The sequence below is a fragment of the Giraffa tippelskirchi genome, chromosome 4, assembly GCF_054371585.1.
Source record: "Giraffa tippelskirchi isolate mGirTip1 chromosome 4, T2T-mGirTip1v1.2.pri, whole genome shotgun sequence".
In the NCBI taxonomy this organism is placed as follows: Eukaryota; Metazoa; Chordata; class Mammalia; order Artiodactyla; family Giraffidae; genus Giraffa; species Giraffa tippelskirchi.
Window position 1 is genome coordinate 56,000,649 of NC_137278.1, and position 19,339 is coordinate 56,019,987.

At 46.0% G+C, this 19,339-nt stretch overlaps 1 protein-coding gene across 1 annotated transcript in view; it reads left to right on the forward strand.

Annotated features, from left to right (window-relative positions):
- The first annotated feature begins 2,741 nt into the window (after positions 1-2,741).
- RPIA (ribose 5-phosphate isomerase A) overlaps positions 2,742-19,339 on the forward strand; it is a 32,936-nt gene continuing 16,338 nt past the window's right edge. The window contains exons 1-3 of the mRNA XM_081592945.1: positions 2,742-3,061; positions 11,193-11,253; positions 13,478-13,533. Coding sequence (XP_081449071.1) covers positions 2,789-3,061; positions 11,193-11,253; positions 13,478-13,533 — 390 coding nt within the window. The 5' untranslated portion in view covers positions 2,742-2,788. The remainder of the gene's footprint in view (positions 3,062-11,192; positions 11,254-13,477; positions 13,534-19,339) is intronic.

Genomic DNA, 19,339 nt, shown 5'->3' on the forward strand with positions numbered 1-19,339 from the left:
TGATAAACTGTGGCAATGGCAACCCCCTCCAGTACTCTCGCCTGGAGAATCGCATGGACAGAGGAGCCTGGTAGGCTGCAGTCCATGGGGTCGCACAGAGTCGGACACGACTGAGCAACTTCACTTTCACTTTACCTTTCATGCATTGGAGAAGGAAATGGCAACCCACTCCAGTATTCTTTCCTGGAGAACCCCAGGGACGGGGGAGCCTAGTGGGCTGCCGTCTGTGGGGTCACACAGAGTCAGACATGACTGAAGCAACTTAGCAGCAGCAAGCCATTAAACAATTTCTGGTTTGTACCAAAATCTTGACACGCTCATTTTGTCCATTCATCACCCAATCCATCTATCTGTTCAGCCATCTAACAACCACATACTGAGCACCTACTGTGTGCTAGTGTAAAGCCCTGTGGACACAGACAGAAAAGATAAGATGCAGGCTCTAGGCTCTGAATCAAGGAGCTTGCCCTCTAGTGGGCAAACAGATGTTTATCAGTGTGAAAAGTACCGTGATAAGTTTATTCAGGAAGTGAGGCCCTAGTCAGGTCTTAGAGAATGAAGAGGCATTAGCCAGACGAAGATGAAGTTGGGGGCTGGGGTTGCAGAAGGATGCGTGGAGGACATTCCAGGGTGAGGCACCAGCTTTAGCAAGGGCATGAAGACATGACAAAACAAGGTGTACTGGGAAACTGTTGCTGGCTGTGATTGGTGCTTATGAGGGAGGAGGATGCCCAGGGAAAGGTCAGGGTCAGCTCCTGGGAAGCCCTGCATGCCTTAAGATGTTTAGAACTCATCCTGAAAACGATGGGGTACCATCAAGATGTAAACAGGGATTACATGATCAGATTTGTTTTTAAAAATTGCTTGAGCTCCCCAGGTGGCTCAGTGGTAAAGAATCCACCTGCAATGCAAGAGATTCAGGTTAGATCCCTGGGTCGGAAAGATCCTCTGAAGGAGGAAATGGCAACCACTCCAGTATTCTTGCCTGGGATATCCCTTGGACAGAGGATCCTGCAGGGCTACAGTACATGGGGTTACAAAAGAGTCAAACAATACTGAAGCGACTGAGCACACATGCATGCAAGCATCCTCAGTTCAGTCAGTTCAGTTGCTCAGTCGTGTCCGACTCTTTGTGACCCCATGAATCGCAGCACACCAGGCCTCCCTGTCCATCACCAACTCAAGGAGTTTACCCAAACTCATGTCTATTGAGTCAGTGATCCCATCCAGCCACCTCATCCTCTATCATCACCTTCTCCTCCTGCCCCCAATCCTTCCCAGCATCAGGGTCTTTTCCAATGAGTCAACTCTTTGCATGAGGTGGCCAAAGTATTGGAGTTTCAGCTTCAACATCAGTCCTTCCAATGAACGCCCAGGACTGATCTCCTTTAGGATGGACTGGTTGGATCTTCTTGCAGTCCAGGGGACTCTCAAGAGTCTTCTCCAACACCACAGTTCAAAAGCATCAATTCTGCGGTGCTCAGCTTTCTTCACAGTCCAACTCTCACATCCATACATGACTACTGGAAAAACCATAGCCTTGACTAGATGGACCTTTCAGACCCTTACTATTTGCCTCTGTAAAAAAGGACAAAGAGTTTCACTCATCATCCAGTTATACTCAACCCTGCCCCAATAGTGCTCTCTGTAGGTGACTCAGGATGGAGTAAAAAAGATGAAGCATTTAGTGTTATGGATATAAGTCCCCTAGATAGTTAAGATGTTTATCTAAGGAAGAATTTCAGTGACTCTAGATTCTTGCATCTTTCCATACTCGGGAAAGAACTAAAATCATTAACTTGAGAATCTGTGTGTGTGCGTGTGTGTGATTAGTAGTCTTATTTTACCAAGATGTATGCTTGACTGTATAAAAAACTCAACATTCAATAAACTAAGATCATGGCATCCAGTCCCATCACTGCATGGCAAATAGATGGAGAAACAATGAAAACAGTGACAGATTTTCTTTTCTTTTTTTGGGCTCCAAAATCATTGCAGATGGTGACTGCAGCCCTATTAAAAGACGTTTGCTCCTTTAAAGAAAAGGTATGACAAACCTAGACAGCATATTAAAAAGCAGAGACGTCACTTTGCTGACAAAGATCTGTATAGTTAAAGCTATGGTTTTTCCAGTAGTCATATATACATGCGAGAGTTCGACCATAAAGAAGGCTGAGTGTAGACGAATTGACGCGTTTCAACTATAGTGCTGAAGAAGACTCTTGAGAGTCCCTTGGACAGGAAGGAGATCAAACTGGTCCATTCCAAAGGAAATCAACCCTGAATATTCATTGGCAGGACTGATGCTGAAGCTGAAACTCCAATACTTTGGACACCTGAATGTGAAGAGCCAACTCATTGGAAAAGACCCTGATGCTGGGAAAGGTTGAGGGCAGGAGAAGGAGGGGGACAGAGGAGGAGATGACTAGATGGCATCAATGACTGGACGGACATGAGTTTGAGCAAACTCTGGGAGATGGTGAAGAACAGGAAAGCCCATCTCAGACGCGAGGACAAACAGAAAGCACTCTAGCCTTGATCCATCCGGGGCTGCTTGCTCTGTACGAGCCGTTAGACCAAAGTTCGTCTCCAAGTTGCGCACTCGGTCGCGGAGCATTGTGGGGCTGGTAGTCCAGGCTGGGGCGCGGCTTCCGGTCACTGAAGACCTAGAACTACATTTCCCAGCAAGTACCGCGGTTCAGCGGACGCGGATCTCGTACGTGGGATTCAAGACTTCCGGCGGAGCCGGGGGGCGGGACCGTGGCGGAGGCTGGAGCGAGGTGGCGGGATGCAGCGCCCCGGGCCCTTCAGCACCCTCTACGGGCGGGTCCTGGCCCCGCTGCCCGGGCGGGCCGGGGGCGCGGCCTCTGGCGGAGGCGGGAACAGCTGGGGCGTTCCGGGTTCCCACGTGCAGTTGCCGGGACGTTCGCACTTCGGCGCTGGCAGCACAAGTACCGGCGGCAGGGAGGCTAACAGCGTCTGTCCGGGCCCTTCCGCGATGTCAAAGGCCGAGGAGGCCAAGAAGCTGGCTGGCCGCGCTGCCGTGGAGAACCACGTGAAGGTGAGCAGTTCAGGGCTTGGGCGCCCGTGCTCGGCCTTACGGGCTCTTGCTGCGGGCTCTGAGCGCTGCCAGGTGCGCCAAGTTTCTGGCAGAGCGGGGGCTGCGTGAGAGGGGAGGGAGTACGCACTTGACCTGCCTTGAGACCTGCTCCTTCAAGGCCTCTGAGATATGGAATTGGTTGGGGCCGAGTACTCTAAAGTTGAGCTGTCTAAAGACTGCTTGTCAGGCCAGATAACATTTTGCCAAGTGGAGCGTGGTGGTGTGTCTGATGTTCGGAGTGGGGTTAGAAGGGACTTAGCGCGTGGCTTCCTTATCAACAGATAAGAGACTGGGACTGCCGAGAGGTGTTCACCTGGCTTCACTGCCCAGGGAAGTCGGTGGGGAGGTGATTTGAAAAGTGTTTTGAAATTTAACTCCAAGGAAGTGCTTAGCTGGGCGCGCACCGGCTCCCGAGTGTACTTGGCCGGAGGAAAGCAGAGAAGGAGCCAAAGACTTTAAACCTCCTCCTTTTGGCAGGGCCCGGGTGGACACTTGAAGTCTGGAGATCCTCTTTAAGGTCGGGATGTGGAGATGTTTAGCTGTTAATATGAGGTCGTAATGTAAGTCAGTGAGGTCGTGACCCCACTTGTTGGCTAAGTGGCAGGTGTGGTCCTCTTGGTGGAGTCTTTTGGATTTGCTGTCAACAATCCATTATCTTAATTGTAAGAATTTGGAAGCCGGGAGCCAAGTGGAGTATCTCTGCCCTTAGGTGGAGTTTCCTGGGCTTCATTGGCTTTTAGTGTTTTCTGCTTTCTGGAAAGTGGTATCAGATTCTCTTTTCTCTAACAATGGTTCTTGATTCTTTACATTTGGTAATGCTTTCGTGTACGAAGTTATTTTGCTGGATAGATGTTGGATCCTCCTACAGCCTGGCCAAGTGTGAGGGTCCCGCGTGGTAACCTGTGGCTCAGTGTGTTCTGTAGGAGGAATAACCGAGTATCCTCCCAGACCCAACCCAGTGACTCCTGTTCCAGTGCCCTTCCCCCAGTTACATAGCTGCCCTGTTCTGGTGTAATAGTCGGGTTCAGTTCAGTTCAGTTGCTCAGCCATGTCTGACTGTTTGTGACCCCATGAATCTCAGCACGGCAGGCCTCCCTGTCCATCACCAACTCCCGGAGTTTACCCAAACTCATGTCCATCGAGTCGAGTCCTGTCCATCCAGCCATCTCATCCTCTGTCTTCCCCTTCTTCTCCTGCCCCCAATCAGGAATTTCTATGGGAATTCACAGAGATAATGTAGAATGTGTCATCTGGCTCTCCTTTTGGGATTCAGTGTCTCAGCTGCAACATTGGGACAATCAGGTGAAATTTCAAATGCCTCGATAAAGTGAATGGTAATGGGCAAATGAAATCTATAATCTACAAATAGAAAAGATCTGTATGTTAGATTTCCTATTATCCTATTACTATTATGTCTTCCTGACCATTGTTTTTTTATTATGTATTTGGTTGAATAAAAGTTTGCAAGCCCCCACCTCAGGCCAGAGCCCCCAGCCACCTGTTGCCCTGAAGTTGCTAGACAATCCTGGGGAGATCTCCATTGGCTTTTTGGCATTCACCCCAGTCTCAGTTAACACTATTTTCCTTTGCAGACTTCTTTCCTGGGATGTCAACACTATTTGAATTTTTTAAAAAATAATTTTATTTATTTATTGTTTATTTTTGGCTGTGCAGGGTCTTTGTTGCTGCTCCAGCTGTTTTTCTAGTTGGTGATGAGCCGGGGCTACTCTCTAGTTGCAGTGTGCAGACTTCTCATTGCAGTGGGTTCTCTTGTTGTGGAGCATGGGCTCTAGGGCACAAAATCTTCAGTAGTTGCAGTTCCCAGGTGTTAGAGCACAGGCTCAATAGCTGGGGCATACAGGCTTAGTTGCTCTAATGGGATCTTCCTGGACCAGAGATGGAACCTGTGTCTCCTGCATTGGCAGGCAGATTCTTTATCACTGAGCCACCAGGGAAGTCCTGTATTTTGTACTTTTTACCACTGATTCATTCATTTCATTCCTGTGCTGGGAACTTGTTGAGTGCCTGCTGTGTGTCAGGTAGCTGGTGTGGAGGCCAGAGATGTGGCTAAAGTGAGGAGGAGATGCTGATCCTGGATATTTTGCAAACAAGATCACTTAATTCCAAGACAAGTTTATTGATCATAGTCCTGTACCTGATTGTCAAAGTTTAGCAGCCTTCTCCAGGGTTATCCTTTTTTTTTTCCATCTAAGGCCAAATTTTCCTTTAGCACTTTGTGTCTTGAAATTGTTTCCTTGTTACCCAACTCAGATTTGACTGCTCACCCCTTGAAAGACAAGTGTTGGCTGGAAGGAAAAGATTGCTTTGTTCTGGAGGCTGGCAACCTAGAGAGAAGGCCGACTTCTAGAACCTACTCCTAAGGAGAAAGGGGACGTTAATTGCAGTTAATCATTTAGGGAGGGGGTCAGAGTCTTATCTTCCACTGTGTGTAGACCTTCTTCTGATTGGCTGATGGTGAGGTGTGGTGGTTAGCAGTTTTCTACTTGGGTGGGGCCTTGGTTCCTGTGGAAGAACTCAGAGATGTGTTGTCATGTATATTCCTTGAGGAGGAACCAGGACCTTGCCTCACAGCGCTTGGTTTCTTGACTGCTCCTCCTTTGCTTCTGCATTCCTTCGCTTACGTGAATAGTGACTGCTTGTATCTGTCCTTTGGAACTCAGGGAAGGTCAAGGAGGCTGTATGACGCCTATTTCCTACAACAACAAACAGGGGACAAGGGCCTGCTCAGTTTCATACTCGTTTGTGTAAGTTTCTCAAGGTAGCTTATGTGCCAGGTCTATTGGTTCCACCTTTGGAATGTTCTTAGAACTGACCCTTCCTGTGGACCACCTTTCCCTGTGGCCGGAAGATTGCAGTTGCCCTTGTCTTGTCTCCTCTTCTGACCAGCCCAGCGGTGCATTGTCACCTACTGAAGCTCCCTTCTGCTCTTAGCCTCTGTATGACATCCATTAGCCTCATCCTGACCTCCGTATGACATCTGTTACAAGCCAGTAGTGAGCCAGGTGGAGGGGATACATGGGTAAGAGGCTCTGATTCTTGTCCTTAAGCCCACAGTCTTGTTTCCTTCTCTGCTCTCCTCTCTCCCAGGGACCGGAACATTGGAAGGGACAGACTGCTGGCATGGCTGTGTTTTAATGTCACTACCCTCTACCTAGAATGCTCTTTCTTGTCTGCTGCTCTTGCTTGTTAAAACCCTGTCCTTCAGGGTTTCGTTCAAAGGCCATTCTTCCTTTCAGTTTTTCCCTAGCCTTGTAGGGGGAGGAATTCTTCCCTTAAGTTCTGTAGTCCTCCATATCTCTTAGGTGCTTTACGTTTTATGGTCTAGTTATGTGTGTATCCCACACCCATGAAGGGTAAACTTCTGGAATGTAGTAAACTTGATTTTCATTCGACGTTGGTTGTAGTGGGACCCGCCTACTAAATGTTTGATGAGTTGTGTGGACACAAATATGGAGGTTGTAGGGTGAATCACTGGGGTGTTAGGGTTTCCCTTCCTGAGCCCCTTGGTGCTGCAGTGTGGTGACTACTTCCATTCCTGGGTGAATGGAAATTTTGGAGAGTTCTCTACTGAAGGGATTAGGTAGCCACCCTTGACTCAGGTCTGCTGGTGCAGGACGGGTCACCACGCAGGGCCACGTTCTCCTGAAGGTCTATAACCTCCTTTGTTCTCTTTGGAGCCTAGCCTTTGCTTTTTGGCTGGCTGAGCTTGAAGAATTTGGTGGACAGTAGTTCCAGTAGGTCAACAGAAGAGGTTACCCCACTAGTGGGACATGGTGAGCCAAGTTGTGATGTTGCTCATATGACCTGTGGTTTAGTGTTGCCATTAAGAGGGGCCTGCTCCTCCGGCGTAGCCTGCCTGGCTACTGTTGGGCCACCTCTGTTTGGCTTTGGCTATTACACTGATTCCTAGCCAGTCATTGGATTCCATGGCAGCAAGACCACAGGGCTGAAGAGCTTTGGGCCTGGCAGGTCTGCGCGATTCTTGGCCTCTACCAAAAAAAAGCCAAGGGAGGTGCCTTGCACAGAGCTTGTGTGACTCACCCGAGTTCATCTGTGTGCCACCTGCCTGCTGGGTGACAGGAGAGTGGGGAAATGAGGAATCAGGCAGTTGAATTACTGTAGCTGTAGCTCTCAGCTTCATGTCAGGTGTGATGGTCACGCGGAGCCTGCCTTGTCAAGGCATTTCCTTGTGCTTAGTTTGCTGGGAGTATGCATGAGTGGTTAGTCACTCAGTCATGTCCGACTCTGCGACTCCACAAACTGTAGCCCACCAGGCTCCTCTGTCCTGGGGATTTTTCAGGCAAGAATACTGGAGTGGGTCACCATTTCCTCCTCCAGGGGATCTTCCCAACCCAGGGATCGAACCAGCGTGTCCTGTGTCTCTTGCATTGCAGGCAGATTCTTTAGCCGCTGTACCATCAGGGAAGCCCCCTAGTTAAGGCATTTCCTCGTTACTTGAAGATTTTTACACTTTTCTGATGTTCATCTATTTTGTGTGGTAGTGTAGCATTTACTGTTCTTGAAGACCTTGCTGTTGAGGTTTGCCCAGGTAGCTAAACAGCTGGTGGATGCATTACCTTTGTGAGGGCACCACCATGGGTGGATTCCTGACCTAACACGAGCTCCATTTCAAGGCCTTTTGGTGTTATTCGGTAACCTTTGAGCCAGTAAAAGTGACTTCCATCAGATCAGGAACAGGAGTTGATGGGCAGAGCCCTCTGTAGGTAGGAGAGGCCCAGTTAGAGTCAGGGACATTAGCGTTGATTTGTTCTTTTTTTGGTAACTCCCTCCACCTCTCATTCTTTCCAGTCTCTTCTTGCTAGAGTTGTCCTCTCACTTTGAGAAGGACTGTATCAGCAGTGGGGTCCATGGGCTCGCCCTGGAGGTTCCTGTGGCATTTGTCCCATGGGGAATTTGTCCCGAGGGGCCTCTAGGACCTTTCTTCCTCCTACAAAGGGCCCCACTGCCCCTTGCCAAATGAGCTCATTGTTAATCACTTGCTGGAACTCTAAGAAATTTTAATTGAAATGTTTCAGCAAATTGAACTTCCTGAAGTTGTTTATTCAAGGTGAGGCTGTGTAGGGGAGTAATTAATATTGCCAAAAAATGACTTTCTTTTTAAAGGTAAAATCATGATACTTAATATAGATATAAAATAACATTATCAGAGGTTCCCCCCCCCCCCAATTTGACTCATTGAATTGAGGGAACTGGAAAAGATGTTATAACCTGTTCCTGTGCTAAGTCGCTTCAGTCATGTCTGACACTGTGCGACCCTCTGGACTGTAGCCCACCAGGCTCTTCTGTCTGTGGGATTCTCCAGGCAAGAATACTGGAGTGGGTTGCTGTGGCCTTCTCCAGAGGATCTTTCCTACCCAGGGATTGAACCTATGTCTTTTACATCTCCTGCATTGGCAAGTGGGTTCTTTACCACTAGCACCACCTGGGAAGCCCAAACTGTTCACAGGAAAACCCAAAGAACCACAAAATTATATACAGTCAGGGAATGTTTAAATAAATTTACAAGAACTCTTATAAATCTGGAGAAGACTCTTGAGAGTCACTTGGATAGCAGGAGATCAAACCAGTCAATCCTAAAGGAAATCAACCCTGAATAGTCATTGGAAGGACTGATGCTGAAGCTCCAATCCTTTGGCCACCTGATTCAAAGAGCTGACTAATTTGAAAAGACCCTGATGCTAGAAAAGATTGAGGGCAGGAGAAGGGGGCAACAGAGGATGAGATGGTTGGATGGCATCACTGACTCAATGGACGTGAGTTTGAGCAAACTCTGGGAAGTAGTGAAGGACAGGGATGCCTGGCATGCTGTAGTTCGTGGGGTCACATAGAGTCGGACCTATCATCAACTGAACAAGAGCTATAGGATAATTAGTTGGATTTCACAAAACAATTTGCATTTCAGTCGACAAGAATTTGCAGGGGCACACTCCCCTGTAGGGTCAGATAATGCCTGCAGATTCCAGCATTTCGTTGAAAGAATCTAATAGTCTCTTGCTCATTTCTAAGTCTTAAATTTTTGCTTCAGTCAGTTCAGTCCAGTCACTCAGTCATATCCAAGCGACAGTCTTTGCGACACCATGGACTGCAGCATGCCAGGCCTCCCTGTCCATCACCAACTCCTGGAGTTCCCTCAAACTCATGTCCTCTGAGTCGGTGATGCCATCCAACCACCTCATCCTTTGTTGTCCCCTTCTCCTCCCACCTTCAATCTTTCTCAGCATCAAGGACTTTTCTGCAGAGTTAGTTCTTCGCATCAGGTGGCCAAAATATTGGAGTTTCAGCTTCAACATTAGTCCTTCCAATGAATGTTCAGGACTGATTTCCTTTAGGATGGACTGGTTGGATCTCCTTGCAGTCCAAGGGACTCTCAAGAGTCTTCTCCAACACCACAGTTCAAAAGCATCAATTCTTCAGCATTCAGCTTTCTTTATAGTCCAACTCTGACATCCATACATGACTGCTGGAAAAGCCATGATCTTGACTAGACAGACCTTTGTTAGCAAAGTAATGTCTCTGCTTTTTAATATGCTGTCTAGGTTGGTCATAGCTTTTCTTCCAAGGAGCAAGTGTCTTTTAATTTCATTGCTGCAGTCACCATCTGCAGTGATTTTGGAGCCCCCAAAAATAAAGTCTGCCACTGTTTCCACTCTTTCCCCATCTATGTTCCCTTGGGGTGTTGAATTACCTCTGAAGGGCTTTGAGGTCACAAGAGATTGTTGTGAGATTCAGCTTTTATCAACATTTGTAAATCTGTGTAGGTGCTTAGTAGATGATAGCTGCTGCTTTGGCCTGTAGCTGTTCTGCCCTAAACAGGGGAGAGATTACTCCCGGGAAGTTGCGTAGGAACCAAGCTGCACATCAGTTCCTTTTAGTACCCTGGCCTTGTTTTGCTGTCTGTGGTCTAACTGACCTTGGCTGGGCCCCTGCTCTGCCCTCAGGTCCCTTCCCCCTTTCTTACAATGACAGGCTCAGTAGTGTGATGCCTGGTTCTCCTCCTTTGTACTCATGGAATGGTTTCGTATGTGGCCACCAGATGAAGACTGTTTCTCATGTTCCCAGCTCACCAAGGATCCCTTGGTGTGATTTGATATTCAAGGTTGCTTCAGATTCCTCTTTTCTGTTGGCTTTGGTGGGAGCTCTGGATGGTAGACTTGATGTGTCTCTGAGGTTTGCTGTGATGCCACCAGCTTGAAGGAGACTGTGGTCAGCCCCCTGCCTTGTGGGTGTTAAAACTTGACATTTACAATGTGGGAAGATGTATGAAAAGTCACTGAAGTCAGAAACCTCTGTTTTCTGCTCTTAATGTACAGCTAGGCTCTGTTTTTCCCTAGGGTCTTTCTGATTCCTCTCCTGGAGTTGGCCAAAAATCCTCCAGTGTTCATCTGCAGGCCATTTCTGTATGGTAGAATATGAGGAGTGTTAAAAATAAGACAACAGGCCCCAGAGGGAGTTGCTTATGCCAAGCCCCACATCACCAAACTGATACTTAATTATGCCTTTGGCTCCCCCAGAAATGGAATCTTAGCCCAGCCAATCAAGGATCACCTGATCAGCACTAGTGAGGCCATCTGCCTGGGAGACCCCTGCCATCCCCTACAGGGAATTCACCTTACAGTAACCAACTCTGTTTTAGCCCAAAGTAGCTTCTTTATTTCCTGCTCCCTTCATGCTATAAAAGTCTTTAATTTTATACAGCTTCTTAGAGATCCTTTCTGTTTGCTAGGTTGAGTCCTGCACAATTCGAGTTGATTTTTAGCTGAAATAAAATCTTAAAGTTTTAATCTGCCTCAGTTTATCTTTGAAGAGGAGGAAATGGTAGTGGCATTGTCAAGAATGGAACGAGGAGGGCTCTGCTGATAAGTTGCCACTGGGCACCAGAACAGAGTCCAACTTTGAGCTTCAGTGATTTTATTTCTGTGGGCACAGTACCTGGTTTGTGCCCATGTCAGTGAATTGCTATTCCTTATAATTTTAAGCTCTAGAAAGGGTGCTGGAGAGGGAGTAAAATACAGTATTAATAAAGTTTCCCTCTTCTTTTTTATCTTTGCAGAATAACCAAGTGCTGGGAATCGGGAGTGGTTCTACAATTGTCCATGCTGTGCAGCGAATAGGTATGTTCTCGGGGCCAACTCCTCGATATTTTGTGCAGGTCAGTGGTGGGGGGGAGTGATATAGAGGGGAAGTAGGAAGCGGGCACTGGCTCGGCATCTGCCCAGCTTGGTGCGAGCCGTGTGGAGCCTGCAGTCAAGTGAGTATTTCTGTCCTCCTCCAAGTGCTATTCTTGGGCCCTGTCACCCAACTCTGGGGGTTACCCTGGCTTTCTTTGCTCTGCTCAGCTGCAGGTGAGGAGCTGACTTGAGGTGAGGTGTGTGTGTCTGTGTCTCTGTGTGTGTGTTCTCCATGGAACCTTAATTGTCATTATTGGTGTGGTGTGTGTGTATGTGTGTGGGGCCTCATGGATCCTGAGGCAGGCAAGCCCTTTCAAGCTGGAGGTCCCTCAGGCACACAAATCGAGGCCAGCCCAGGCTTGTCCTATTTGTGACCATGGCATGGATGTGACCTTGCAGTTTGGTGGCTGGCTCCGCAGGTGCTGACTTCATTTGGATTTGAGTGTCTCTGGGCTCAAGAAAGTCTCAGGAACTATCAACCCCAGTGGCTGGTCAACAGGTTTGACAGCTCTGCTCTTGTTTGTGAGAACAGAGCCCAGAGGAGAGGCTTTCCTGAATGCTGCTCTCCTCTGCCCAGTGCCAAGGGGCTGCGCTCAGGGGACAAAGCCCAGAAACGCTCTGTCTTGAAGGAATGATTGTGGTGCGGGCCTCCTGGCTTCTGGAAGCCTTCTCATTAGCCTAATGGGTCCCCAGTGTGGTACACCCTTGTGCCTCAGCACTGTGTGTGTGTGTGGGGGGCTTTTAGGGCACAGGGATTACTGTAGATTTCGTAATAGTGGCATCTAAACCTCCCTAGGTGCACATTCAGTGACTGAAGAGATTTGATATTTTTAATAAGACAGTTTTCCCCTGTTGACTGGAAAAAATAAAAGCTCAACCTAGAAATTGAGCATTATGATTTTTTTTTTTTGGTTGCATCACATGACTTGCAGGATCTTAGTTCCCCAAAGAGGACTGAACCCTTTTCCCTGCAGTGATATTGCAGAGTACTAACCTCTGGATGAACTGCCAAGGAATTCCCCAAGAATTATGTTTTGTCTGGGGCATTACTGAGGACTTAAGCCCGGGATACAGCTTTTCAGATAGCTCTGAGGGACTGTTGAGAAGCCAGGGCATGTAGGAGTTTTTGCAAAAAAAAAAAAAAACGACAACACAAAACTCCAGTAGTCGAACATCAAAAGATTACTGCTAATTAAAGAAAAACCAGACATCACAAGTTAATAAATTTAGTGCTCTTCCGTGTATGGGAATATGCAATAGTCTGGACTTAATGAAATTACTCCTTTGATGTGCACCTTAACCTGGGGCCAGTGTCCTGTTTTTCTCCAACCTGAATCCTCTCAGGGTGCACTGCCTAGGGTGGGCGCAGACCCATGACTTGATGACATCCTATGTTTACTGAAATGAGAGGAGGCATTCTTGGTCTGCATCCCGTGAGATTTTTTGGTTTTTGGCCATACCACGTGGCTTGTGGGATCTTAGTTCCTCAGCTAGGGACTGAACCCTGGGCCCCATCAGTGAAAGCACCAAGTGCTAACCACTAGACCACCAGGGAATTCCTCAGACTTTTCTTTTTGTTTAAATCAAGCTTTCCTGCAAGGTACAAATTTTAAGTGAATAAATAAACCCTCTTTTAACTGCCCTCTGGGGTCTGTAAATGATTATATTTTTACTAAATGCAGAAGTCAAGTTCTAGCTTTTCTCTGTAAAAGGAAATATAGGGAAGTAGTTAAGACTGTGTGGCACTAGACTGCCTGGGATCAGATCTTAGTTCTGTTTGTTAGTTGCTTACCAGTTATTTTTGTGTCTTTGCACCTGTTTCCCCATCTGTAAAGTGGGGATAATAGTTGTAAGTTACCTTTGGGTTCCTGAATTAAAAGAGTTCATATGTACAAAGTTCTTTGAATAACGCCAAGCACATACTAGCAAACACTGATGTTTCTTTTTCCGTGATTAGTATTTAACCTCTTTAGGCATCTTTTGTCCTTGTCTGGTGACATGCAAAGTCTGTTTACCAACTTTTCACCAAGGGTGGGGACATGGAATGAAAGACACCTGTCAGTGATGGGATTAGACCTTTTCTGTTGGCTTTGAGCAAGTGTGTGTATGACAAGGAAGATAAAGTGAGGAGAGTGAAAAACCACCAACATGGCTTTTGTCTTCACAGCTGAAAGAGTGAAACAAGAGAATCTGAACCTCGTCTGTATTCCCACCTCCTTCCAGGTATGTCCTGCTTTCCCTTCTCCATCTTGGCAGTTGTCACTGAATCTTCCAGGTCGCTGAGGACGAGGGGGTGTGGCTCTGGGCTGTGCACCAGGGTGGTTCTGGGTGAGAGAGCCAGGAGCAGGAGGGTAGTCGATTGATGGGAGATTGCTCCTCAGAAGCATGGTTTTAGAGGTTTAGAGCATGGTTTATTTACTGTGAACATTTTATCATATCTTTAGTATATTGTGGAGTATGTAGAGATAAACACATGGTCTTCATCCTCAAGAAGTATTATCTCCATTTATAGATGAAAAAACTGAAGCTACAGGGCATTAAGTGATGTGTTAGTAATAAGGGATAGTATTTTGAGTCCATGTCTATCTAATGCTCTTTGACCATAAAATAGTAGGGGCTGGTGAAGGAAAGCAACAGAGCCAATTAAATATAGGGAAAGATATGGGAAGAATAGACTTCAGGAAGGGAGGGGAGGGAGGTGCCCAGATAGAGCCCTTTTCCTCACCTGGCCGTTGTGGGGAGGTTGTTTGTATCATGTCTCGAGGAGGTACTGTGAGCTGGGATTAAAGGTTGGCATTGCTGGCGATTGGTGTTACTGTGACATTGTGGACTTGGGTAAAGAAACTCTCAGTCCTGGAGGCTCAGCACTGCAGGTAGCTCTGGTGAAGGGACAGAGCTGAAGGGAGAGGATGGTATCCTTTTGGGCTTCCTTTGTGGCTCAGTGGTAAAGAATCTGTTTGCCAATGCGGGAGACTCGAGTTTGATCCCTGGGTTGGGAAGATCCCTTGGAGAAGGGAATGGCTACCAACTCCAGTATTCTTGCCTGGAGAGTCCCATGGACAAAGGAGCCTAGTGGGTTACAGTCCATGGGGTTGCAGAATTGGACATGACTGAGCAACTAAACAATGAAAGTTTCCTTCTAAGTCAGGTGTGTGCCCCTGCCTGTCAGTGGGGAATGGAGGAGGAGACAGGATAGGAAGTTAGGATAGTGTGTCCTGCCAGAGCTTCCTTGAAGTCTCCTCCTGGAGACTGACCAGCTGGATGGGCACCCAGGGGACTGAAGACAGTACCATAATTCTTATGTTGGGTTGGGAAGGAAGTGGTTTTACCTGGCCTTTCTTGCTTTTGAAATCTGGCTGTCCTGAGGAGATACTCAGAAGGGTTGTGATGGGTTGCCTTGGTCTTTTGAAAAATCTTAAGTGTGTCATTTTTCCAAATGAATTGATCATCTAGCATTTTTCTTATTTAATAAGTTATTTGATATTGGTGTTCATTTTTAAAGTTGTATGTGACATTAGTTGCTCAGTCATGTCCAACTCTTTGTGACCCCATGGACTGTAGCCTGCGAGGCTCCTCTGTCCATGGGATTCTCCAGGCAAGGATACTGGAGTGGGTTGCCATTTCCTTCTCCAGGGGACCTTCCCAACCCAGGGATCGAACCTGGGTCTCCTGCATTGCAGGCAGATTCTGTACCACCTGAACTACCAGGGAAACCCACAGTTATACATACATGTAGATTGAAGAGTCAAATAATTCCAGGTTTTTTTTATTAAAAAGCAAAACACTCCCTTAATTCCATCTCCCCCACCCCCCACTCCAGCTACCACTGTTTCTTGCTCTTTAGGCGGACAAGCTTTTTTTTTTTCCTTAATAGTTATTTATTTGGCTGTTCTGGGCTTTAGTTGTGGCATTCGGGATCCTTGATCTTCATTACGGCATGCAGGATCTTTGTGGCATGCAGGATCTAGTTCCCTGACCAGAGATCGAACCCAGACTCCCTGCATTGGGAGCTCATAATCTTAGCCACTGGACTGCCAGGGAAGTCCCATAGGTGGACATACTATTAAAACTATTTTAGCTCATTGGATGTTTGCTCCAGAATCTGGAAACCACGTACTTTTCTTGCTATTTACTTTTTTTTTTTCAACTTTAGGTAATAATTCTACACTGAATGGATGAAAGAAAGACGAGCATTTGATTATCTCTTCCCTCCTTGTCCCCACAGTTCACATACCCTTCTCCCAGTCTTCAGGACAGTCATATTCTGGTGAGGCTTACTGAGTGCTTACAGAAAGGTGATGTCCAAACTACAGCTGAGCTGTGCAGTGTGCTAGGGTTACGCTTCCTTACCTGCCCATAGTTTTGTTTTTTCCAAAAGTTAAGTAAATGATGCCTTCGTTTGTTTTTTTTTTTTCATTTGCCAGGTTATCTACATACTCCTTACTAATTCAGCCTCAAACTCTTAGCTACGTGGAGAGTCTCACCTGTCTGGCCAGTGGATATTCCACTCTATGACTTTCATCTTCTCGCCTGAGTCTCTGGTTGCTAGCAGCTGTACTCTGCTGTGGACTTGGAGGTGTCTCCCTTCATGCTCAGGAACTTACCTGTTCTGTCTCGTTTTGGATCATCCAGTCCTTTGGTCTTGTTCCTCCTCACTACTCCCCCATATCCTTTAGTTTTGTTTCCTTCAATTTGACACCTGGGCCATGGACTGGTTCCTGACTGGCCAGTTAGGAACTGGGGAAGCTTCATCTCTGTTTATAGCTGCTCCCCATTGCTTGCATTACACCTGAGCTCCACTTCCTGTCAAATCAGTGGTGGCATTATGGTGAGTTGTATAATTATTTCATTATATATCACATTGTAATCAAAGTGCACAGTAAATGTAATGTGCTTGAATCATCCCCAAACCACCTCCCCGCCCTTGTGGAAAAATCGTCTTCCATGAAACCCATCCCTGGTGCCAAAAAGGTTGGGGACTGCTGCTTCAGATAGCTACCCAAGTGCATGGGGTGCACTTTGGATGTCTGAAAATGTCTTAATTCTAGCCTCTCTGTAACTCAAGTATTTGGGTATAGAAATCTATGCTAAATCATTCTTAGTTCTTGGTTCTGTCTGTCTGCTGGCTTTCAATTTGCTATTGAGGAGCTCAGTGCCATTGATTCTTGATCCTTTGTATGAAGTCTAGTTTTCATTCTCTCTGAACTCCTACACCCTATATTATCTTTATCTCCAGTGTTCTGAAATTTCACTTTGGTGTGGGTTTATTTTTGTCCACTGTGCTGGGCACTTGCGGGGACATGTCGTTCTACAAATTCACGATCTTCAATTAGGGAATTTTTCTTTTTCCCTATTATTACTTTGATTTTCTTTTCTGTTTTCTCTCTTCTTTCTTTTGGGACCCTTGTTAAGTCCTTGATGCTCATGGCCTGTTTTGTCCTTTTGTCTTTTCAGCTTTATCTTTTTCTAACCTTTCTATTGAGCTTTCTTTGCTTTCAATGTTTAATTTCATGTAAGAACTCTTTTTGTTGTTCTCTGAGTAGTTTTTTTGTTTGTTTGTTTTATGGGTTCAATTTTTCCAGTTTCTTCTCTAAGCTCCCTGAGGATATTAATGCTTTTGTTTTTGCTCTAAGGTCTCTTCTCCCTCTATCTTTCCTCAGAATTTTTTTATTGCTGTTGTTTACAGTTTATTGGAGGTATAATTTACATACAGTACAATTTACTCTTTTTCTGGTACTTCCCTGAGGGTCCAGTGGTTAAGATTAAGAATCCACACTTACACTTCAGGAAGCATGGGTTTGATCCCTAATTGGGGAACTCAGATCTCACATGCCATGTGGTGTGGTCAAAAAAAAAAAAATTACCCTTTCTTAGCATGTAATTCTGAGTTTTGACTTATATAGTCAAGTCACAGCCAACACAGACAAGTATCATTAAATGCTTTGTCTTTTTTTAATTCCACATTTCTTAATTCTGGTGTTCTTTACCTGTCTGCTTGTTTTGAACACTAGCAGACTAAGAAGCTGATTGGGAAAGCAGCTCTCAGGGTGAGGGTAGTCCCTGCTCTCTGCTTGTCTGCCAAGCCCTTATCTTGGGGGGAACTTCTGGAGTCAGATCATTTTTCTTTCCTTTGACTGGTCAGGTTTCGCAGAGTAGACTGCTCAGTGCTCTTTTAGGAGGGGTATGCATAGCTGCCATGTCCTGGGGACCAAATAGGAGAAGAGGGTGAGAAGACATCTGTCGTTATTCAAGACATAAACCTGCTTCTAATTTCTCCCATTTTCAGTGTTGTTCTTGTGCTAGATGGAAAAGAAGTGCCTACTACATTTTGCAGTGTGTCTTTGATTCTGGGCTTGATTATATTACTTGTTTTGCCAATGGAACGTGTCATCAGTGGGTTGAAAAGTGCTTTTGCTTTGGGGGCTTGGCCTTTTTGCTCCTGAAACCTTTCTTGTCTGCTTTGTGAACAGGCCTCAGCTAATTCACCTGGAGGGTAAGAGGCATGTGAGTGAGGTCATACTACAGACTTTTCAGTTTGCCCATGGAATCATGCTGTCCATAGAATCATGAGAATTAATAACTATTTGCTCTTGTAAGCCTCTGAGTCTTGGGGTAGCTGCTCCACAGCAAAAGCTCACTGATGGAGTACCCCATCTTCAGCTCTGCCTGGCAGCCCAGTCCCAAGAGTAAACATGCTACTTTGGAAGAAGTGGAGAAAGATGAGAAACTGTAACAGGTTCTCAAATAGCCTTTCAACCAGCTTTCCCTTCTCACTCCCACTGTTGCGTCTTTCTGAGGTTGACAATGTCGCTGAGTCCTGGAACCTTTCGGGAGCTTGCTTCTTAGCTCTCTCCAGTACAGGTTTAGGATTTCTCTTCCTCAGTTTTGCCACTTACTATTGTCCATTAGTGGTCTAACTTTTAAAAACTGTCTGCTGTTTTCTCCTCTTTTTGGTTTATGCCGTTAAGAAGAATTCCTTTATCGTAAATTTAGAGAGGTTTGGGGAAAGAGCTGAGCTAAATACATGTGTTCAAGTTCAAGAAGTTCCCATTAAACTTCTTTAATTGGAAGGAAGGTTGATCTCCAGCACACCTGTGTGTTATGATGGTAATTAATAGCAAGACTGGAAAATGATGGCCAGTTCCAGTTGATCGGTTGGAAGAGTCATTCACAGTTCATAGGACTTTAAAAAATAAACTTGTTCAGAGATTTGTTTTTTTCCCTCCCTCAAATTCAAACTTATTTTGTGTTATATTTAGCCAGCTGCAGTCTCCTGAAATGACTGAAAGGAAGCCAAAATATTTTATGCTCTATCTTTTAAACAAGTAAACCCATAGGGACTTAAAGGATTTTTGATTTTCCCTTCAAAGTTAAAAGATTTGGCAAGAATAAAATAAAAATAGTATTTAAAAGCTAGATCTGGTCTAAGCAAAAAAAAGCGTTTATTCACAATGGCCTTTAGTCCCCCTCTGTTAGGTGATAGAAGGGAAGATGCAAAGTTTTCAGGTTTTATTGTAAAACTGATGGAAAACGGGAATGCTCGCCTGCCACATGCCACTGCCCTTGATCACATGAGGCATTGCGGGCACCAGCTGTGGAACTGCATTGAGAAGGCATTGCTTCCTGTCTTTTTTCCAGAAGTACAAACTAATCATTAGCTTTCCTGCTCCCTGCTCTTTTAAGAGCTGGAAGAGACAGCCAGGAGTTTTTTCATTACACTCTCAGGAGCTCCTCAGCATGTGAGCCTGGAGTATATGGTGTCAACAGATACTAATCTCAGTTGAGCACCTGTGGCTGAGCCAGCCATGGGTCCATATCCCCACAGTAGGGCTGTGGTGTTGAATTCACTGCATTGGTCTCTCAGGTTTGCTGTGACAAGGAACCACAGATTGAGCAGCTTAAAAAACAGAAATTCATTGTCTCTAGGTTCTGGAGGCTAGATGTTGATCCCTTTAGAGGCTGTGAAGGAGAAACGATGCTGTCTTTCTCCTAACTTCTGGTGGTTTCCTAGCGGTCTTGGCATTACTTG